At 43.1% G+C, this 7,783-nt stretch overlaps 1 protein-coding gene across 4 annotated transcripts in view; it reads left to right on the top strand.

Moving 5' to 3' along the window:
- Positions 1 to 397: 397 nt before the first annotated feature.
- P4HA1 (prolyl 4-hydroxylase subunit alpha 1) overlaps positions 398 to 7,783 on the top strand; it is a 58,594-nt gene continuing 51,208 nt past the window's right edge. For 2 of the 4 annotated variants that reach the window (XM_075258207.1, XM_075258206.1), the window contains exon 1: positions 417 to 568. In XM_075258207.1, coding sequence (XP_075114308.1) covers positions 540 to 568 — 29 coding nt within the window. In that variant the 5' untranslated portion in view covers positions 417 to 539. Of the gene's footprint in view, positions 569 to 621; positions 643 to 7,783 lie in introns of those variants that run through there. The other 2 variants (XM_075258209.1, XM_075258208.1) reach the window with 2 other exon arrangements.

The following is a 7,783-nucleotide window of genomic DNA, read 5'->3' as shown; positions in this document are numbered from 1 at the left end:
TCGTCTAAGGGCCTCCACTATCCGGGTCTCCAGAAGCTGTCCTAAATGTAATGCTGCTGCTGTCCAAACCATTTTTATTAGGGCCTCTAAGTCTGCCATTTCGATGATTGACAGCTGCTGAGCTCTGCTATGGCTGTGTCACATACTGCTCTCCCCTCCTCCCACCCTAGACAAACAAACACTATTGTTAACCCTTCCCGTCCCTGATCCTCCCCCTGATCCTTCCCATTGTCTGCAGCCCTCTCTTTCTCTGCACTGTCTCCACTATTATCCCCATAGCTCCTCATATGTATAGGAATAGGGAGCCGAACGACTTCGTACAGACTCGGGACATTCCGACAGCTGCTGGTTTGACGCGTGCGCATTATGTAGCAGGTTTGCGCCTGCGTTACCTCTTCAGGCCAGTGTGAGGAGTCTCACGTAGAGCAGGCAGAGGGGGGAGCCGGACAAGAAGCCTCAAGAGAGGGGTGGAGGGAACCGGAGGATATAAAGTACGGGCTGGGGCCTGCGGCTGACACTTTGGAGGAACCGACCACTGCATGGTGAGTGCAGCGCTGAGATTGACGAGGTGAGAGCGGCCACTGTCTAGGGGGGGCGCACTGGTCACGCTGTACGGTGCAACTTTTACTGCCTGCTCTGCAGGTATCACTGGGGAAACTTCATGGGAACTTTATAGAAGTTTATATGGTGATTACTGGTGACTGCCAGTGAGCGGGACATGTGTGCAGTGCAGTCAGCTAATTCATATAAGATAATACTGCTAATTAATAGAGATCTTCTAATGAACAGATCATGACTTGGCTTGCCTATAGGATGTCCTCTTATGTATTGAGTTGACTAGATTCAGTATTTGATGATACAAAGTGGCAGGACCTGTCATAACAATGTAACAACTATATTAGCACCCTCATAGTAATAGTGACATCATCAGAAAGAGAGAGAACTGGATTATCAGATTAAAAACTGGTAATGTGAATCCTGTGCCATCTAATAGCTTGCAGGCTATTGGCACATTGGATATGTGCAGCAGATTATATGTAGAGTTTGTTGTTGTTTATAGGACACTATTGTCAATGGTTCATCTTTGCCTATTTTATATATCAGAATCTGGAGCAGTTTGTCAATCCCCAAATCCAATAGATGCCAGTAGATGTATTGATCAGGCAGTAGATGTATTGACCAGGCAGCCTTCATTCAGTGTAAACTTCAACCAGAATTATAATGCAGAAGTTGTGAGGTTTTACTTCCATAAGTCTTTCCCTGTGCCTGCCAAGCATTTAACCCCTGGCGAGAACCAGCATTGTTTTTAATTTTCCATGGGATCTCCGCGGTGGCAGCAGTAGGCTGCTAGAATTTTCTAGGCTAATCATTACGTTTCCCTCTTGTGACTTATTTGGAAAAGGGGAAGTTTGCGGAGGCTGGGATGAAATCCACAGCAGTGAGATTACAGGGCTGCTGTAGACTCTTCTATTGAGCCTTTTTACGCTACAGCAGTAGGGAAAGGGGGTCTGACTGTGCAGGATGACATTCCCCAGCTGGGGGAGGGGGAGCATCTATAGATATATACGTGGCAGAGCATTCCACCTTCCTATGCTACCCCAGCATCCCCCTGCCACTGCTTCTTCTACTTTAACACTAACTTTTACTGTTTTCTCTCCTATTTGGAGAATGTGCCAGACGTCTGTGGGGAGCCAGACGGAAGTCACTTCAGCTCTTTACTTTCTTTCTTTTCTCATTATGTTTCTCATTCCTTCTCTTTGCATTAATATTATAACATGATCATATATTGTAAATGTGCCAATGCAAGTAACTAGCATTTTACAATCCTAAAATGGAAATTCCTCTTATTATTTTATACAATGGATTCCTTTAAACGGTGCATGTGTGACTCTGACACCTGACTGAATATGGGTTGCATTATAAACTTATTTCCAACACTATTTTTCCATTAAAGTGACTTGCCTCGATTACATAATTTTTGGATGAATCCCTGACACAAGTGCTTTCCAGGACCCGCACATCAGTAAAACACATGCTACATCATATTCTCTCCCCCCCCCATTCCCAAGAAGGGGTGGGATAAAGTACTTTGACTACTCAAGTGTACGTGACTTGTGTAATTCCAGTAATGGTCACTCTGGGTACAGTAAATGGTACGTGGTGGGGGCGGGCTTGAATATTTTACAGGTATGTAATTTATTGCATCCTGTCTGTTATAGCAAACGACTACATTACTTAGTTTTGTTGGCTTTAGATTAAATAATATAAATACTAATCTGATTCATTCTTGCAAATATTTTCTTTTAACACTTGCAAATAATGTAGGGGCTTGTATTCCTCATGTGGAAGAGATGTTCCAGATGTTCACTGCTGAGGTGGCTTCTTGCAGCTGCTGCAGGACTCCTCATGTTCTGTGCATCTTCTTCCTCTTCCTCAAATACTCCACCAGGATCTTTAAAGCAGGGTTAGTCAAATATTTGAGGAATAATATGTATGTTGCAATTCTGTGGTTTTGAGTCAGATACATGAGCGTCATTGAGCTACAAGTGAATATTGCTGAGTACTATCAGTTGGACAGCCCTGATGTGTAGCAGATGGTGGTGTAAGCCTGAAAGACACTTCCAGAATATACAGACACACTAAAGACAGCAATGTCCCAATGGGGAGAAAGAGAAAAGACACTGACAGAACCTCATGGTGGCGGCTTCTCACTGGACACCACAAAGGATGGGAGTGTTGGATGTGGATTTTTCTATAGGTTTCATCATATGCATAGCAGGTGGTGAAATTGCTGCAAACAGGGCAGCAAATTTAGTAATATTTTGGATACTTGATGAGCTGCAATACCAGGTATGGCCATTGGAGAAGTGTAGTGCTATTTCCAGCAGTTTTTTTTTTTTTTTTTTTTTTTTTTAATTCATTACACCAGTCAGTCACAGTATATAACGGCATCTCTGTAGTATAAATGAATGTATAAATGTACAATAGATGTCCATAATAATTCATGTATACATGAAAATATATTCTAAGGCCCCTTTTAGATGGCTGCGGATGAGTTCAGTGTGCTATCCATGTTTTTCCCAGTATAGCAGACTGACTCATTAATTTCTGTCAGACTACACATGACCATATGGCTGTATGCGGGCCAATAGTCCGGGCTGTAAAACTCGGGACAGGTCCTATTCCTGTTCTGTTTTGCAGCCATGCTTCTGTGGCTGCTATTCATTGAAAGAATGGGGCCGCAGAAGCATGGATGGTGCACAGATGACTTCCGTGTGCCACCTGTACCATTCAGTCATGGCCAGTGCTGATGCCTCGACCATCTGTGAGGGGCCTAACTACAATAGATAAGATCGCTCATAAGTTGTGTAAAGTACAAACTTACAGAAGGCTGGTAAATGAATACACAGTCAAGTAGTAGGAGATATGGAACAAACCTCCCCTGGCATAGGAGACCTGACACTTGTTTTATTCCATTAGTCAGGGGGTGCTGACCTAGTAAAGATGGCATGTGTAGGGAAAACACTAGGCTGTCTACTAACAACTAAAAGTAATATTTTATGTAAAACTATTTGACTCGGCTTTGTAGCATTCCGCCTTACTAATATAGCCAATCCAGTGGCATAACTAGGAATGGCGGGGCCCCGTGGCGAACTTTTGACATGCCCCCCCCCCCCCCCCCCCGACCGACACCGAAGACCTCGACCGACCGCGCGTTCTATTATGCCCCCATAGTGGCCCCTGCACACAGTATTATCCCCCATAGTGGCCCCTGCACACAGTATTATGTCCCATAGTGGCCTCTGCACACAGAATTATGTCCCATAGGGGCCCCTGCACACAGTATTATGTCCCTTAGTGGCCCCTACACACAGTATTATGTCCCTTAGTGGCCCCTACACACAGTATTATGTCCCTTAGTGGACACCCATAAACAAGTATTATACTCTGGGGTCTTTTCAGACCCCAGAGTATAATAATCGGAGACCCAGGGGGGAGAAAAACATAAACACTGTTACTTGCCTGTCCCCTGGCTCCTACGCGGTCTTCTCCGCTGCCTTCTCCTCTGCCGTCTTTGTTTAATGACGTCACATGACCCGGGACGCAGGCCGGGTCATGTGACGTCAGAAAGGACGTCAGGCAGGATCGTGGAGAGGTAAGTAACGTGTTTTTTATGCTTCTTACCTCTCCCAGTCCGCCAATCATTATACTCGGGGGTCTTAAAGATGGAGCCGCTCCTGCAGAGCGGTTGCCATAGCTACCAAGTTTCCGCTGTACAGGAGATCCGATAGCTATGGCAATCGCTCTGCAAGAGCGGCCAACCTGTTACTGTGCCACGCCGGAGCCTCCCCTGACCAGCCTCAATAGTAATATTGAGCATCTCCCATAGACTGCAATACAATTGTATTGCAGTCTATGGGACTTGCAATCAAATGATGAGAATACATATAAAACAAAAACACTACACATTTGGTATCCCTGTGTCTGAAAAGCCCCGGTTCTATTTACATTGGTGAAATATTATATTATGTTATTAAATATTTTACAAAAATTTTTTCTTCAAAATTTTTTTTCCCTATTTTCCTCCTCTAAAACCTTAGTGTGTCTTATAGTCCGAAAAATATGGTAGTTAGTTGTCATTTACAAGTTGACATCACATAAAGGTGAGTATATCATCAAATTAGGCATCCTTCAAATGGTTAGGACACGTTTCATTCATGTAACTGGGGCAAGCTTTGATTCTGTGTAGATCATATAGAATATACTATTTGTAGATATTGACTAGTCAAACAATTAAGTAATAACTTTAATAATGAAAATAAAATCTAAATACAGAAATATCAGGTCATTTCACAACTATGGCAGGCCAGAAAAAAGACACAATTCCATGTATTAGAGGTTGTCATCCAGATTTTTCACTCTAATTCTTAGCACATGGCCAACCTAAACGTTAGAGCAAGTCTGAAAGAGAAAAGTCATATTTGTAGAACTGGTCCGACCTCCAAGACTTCCTATCACTAGAGCTCTGCTTGGCCTCTTGTTTGTTGCAGGTTAGATGCTATAGTGAGCATTCAATAACCTTCTAGTTAGATTCTAGTGCAGTGACTTGTTTTCAGTCCTTGTCTTTTATTGATTTCTATGCACTTACACATATGAGAGTTTTTAGAGGGTTAAGCCTGTGAATTGTGGGAGTTCTGGCTCTCCGAGGATGCAGCATTCCACAGAAGCCTGAAGTATAAGTCAGATGTAATGTAGCAGTCTGCAGCGCTGCCTGCGCTCTGCCATATTCTACTCATCATCGGTCCTTGTTTTCTGGACAAGTAGCCATTTGTTTCCTGGGGCGAGACAGCAGTAATTGTATCCTGTCTACCAGACTTTTCCTGCAGAGTACCGTGGTTCTTATATACACTTGTCACATTCTTTTTGACAGTCTATAATAGTGCATTATTTTGTTTATCAGTATATACCTGAATTTTTTATGATTTTAATTTCTTTTACATTTCAGTATGTATCTTGGTATTGAGCTATATTGTATAGGTTTGATGCAGAACAGGAACTAACAGAAATGATTCCCTTGCAGTGCCTCCACACATTGCTTGATACTGTTTGTGTCACAGTACTGTGATACTGGATCTTCCAGAGTGTAGCTGCACCTCCGTATGGCTATGTAGTGACGTTCCAGTACTTTAAAGGGCCTGAACAAACCCATGTGGAGGTTGGGGAAGAGATAATATAAAGAAAAAAAACTAAACAAACATACTTGCCTATCCTCGTCCCTCTATCTGGTGCTGGTGGCCATTCAGTTCCCATTGCCGGAAGTGCAGCGCAGTACCCCATGTGACCGCTGAGACCAATTAGTGGCCTAGTTGATTACTAGTGATTCCTTACTAGTGACTAGTTACTTACAGATTCCTTACTAGTGACCACTGAAGCCACTGAATGGTCTCAGCGATCAAACGGGGTACAGGACTTCCAGTGACAAGAAAATAACAGGCATACTGAATGGATACTGGTGACAGACAGTGGAGTTGCAGGGACCAGAAAGTATGTTTTTGTTGAGTGCTGAGGCCAATCAGTGGCCTAAGGAAGAGGACCGGTGACATATGTGAGAGATGTGCTCAAATATTGTAATTCCTGGACAACCCCTTTAAATTTGAGCCAAGAGAAACTGCCAAGGATGGCGACATTTTAACATTTTTTTTTTCTTCAGGTGTTTAGCGGTTTTGAGGTACATTTTGTCAGTGTTCTTTCACCCATTCCTGACTGTTGTTTACTCGCTGTTTTAGCATGTATGTACTTGGCAAGTTTTCCCCAAGATGCACATCCAATCTGTAAGGGAGCGTTCACACTACCGTCGGTGTCCGACAGCTAGTGTCCGCTGCTAATGTAGGTTTTTGCTGTCCGCTTGAAAAATAGGACATCTTTGGGAATGGACAGTTAAGGACAGCCACGAACAGTAAAAGAACACACCCGATGTCCATTTAAATAAATGCAAAATGTCACGGATACAGCTAGTGTCCGCTGCTAATGTCCACACAAGATTTTGAACGGACATTAGCAGCGGACACTACCTGTCAGACACTGACGGTAGTGTGAACGTCCCCTAACAAACAAACCTGAAGTTCATGTGTTGTAAGATTATAGGTGGACTGACAATATGACTGCAAGTGCAGACAGGCATGTTTTTATATGTATTGCATGCAGCTTAACAGCTTACAACACCCCAATGCACTTGGATTGATTGACACTTCATAAGAAGTGCATTCATCCCAACGTAATGTATGGACGTATGGCATGTCATTTACGTATGCTTAAAGGGGTTATCCGGGGACACTTTAAAACACTCTTGCTCTGGGGATTTTTTTCTTTAGAAACTTGGGTTTCCAGACTGGTTCCGACTCGTGATCAAAAATGGCACCTGCCATCCCAGTAGCTCTGCCTTGTCCCTGGTATTTCCTGTGCTATGCGGCTGGCAGACTGGATCACTGTAATAGTAATGTTGTGGGGTAACAGAGTGGCTCATTAGTTGGTACTGGTGCCTTGCAGCGCTGGAGTCCTGCCAAGGAACATATCTGCATGGGGTTTGTATGTTCTTCCTGTGCTTGTGTGGGTCTCTTCAGGGTTACTGACTCTGGCATAATATAAGTGAATCAAGGAGTGTCATTGCAACCCCGAGAGAGCTGCTACTCCTAGTTGCAAAAGCTGTTGTAGTTGCGCAATGTTCCTCCACTGACTTACATTAGGCGACAGCTACACAACTCTTTCCCTGCCATGTGCTAGTTTGATGCCAAAAAAAACTAAACAAAATTAAACCACCACACCACCTAATATGAAATGGGTTTGCAATGGGAATACAATTATTTACTAATATATACATGTCATGAGAGATGATGAATCCTCTTTACTTTCCTAATTTCCGTTCTTCCTTCCATATACATATAGATTATTGAGGTTTGTGTCTAATATTGTCTTTTTATTCTTGATACATAGAGACAGATATGTCATGATCTTTGATCCTCACTGATTTTTAGAGCGTACAAGCTCTATGAAGAACTTGCAGTCCTTTAGTGCAATTCACAGTTGTATGGTAATTTGTACACGTATAGATCCATTCAGTCTAGCAGCAATGTGCTTTCAATGTGAACTATTCACTGTTATTTTAGATGATTTTACTGGAAACTCTGCATCCCTGTGTGCAGTGAACCATGTCTGACACATTGTATGTCTGCAGCCAAGCATTTATTGACTTGTCTTTATGTATCTCAGCGCACCTGCGGATACT

This window comes from Leptodactylus fuscus, chromosome 10 (genome assembly GCF_031893055.1).
Source record: "Leptodactylus fuscus isolate aLepFus1 chromosome 10, aLepFus1.hap2, whole genome shotgun sequence".
In the NCBI taxonomy this organism is placed as follows: Eukaryota; Metazoa; Chordata; class Amphibia; order Anura; family Leptodactylidae; genus Leptodactylus; species Leptodactylus fuscus.
This window is presented reverse-complemented; position numbering and strand designations above follow the sequence as displayed.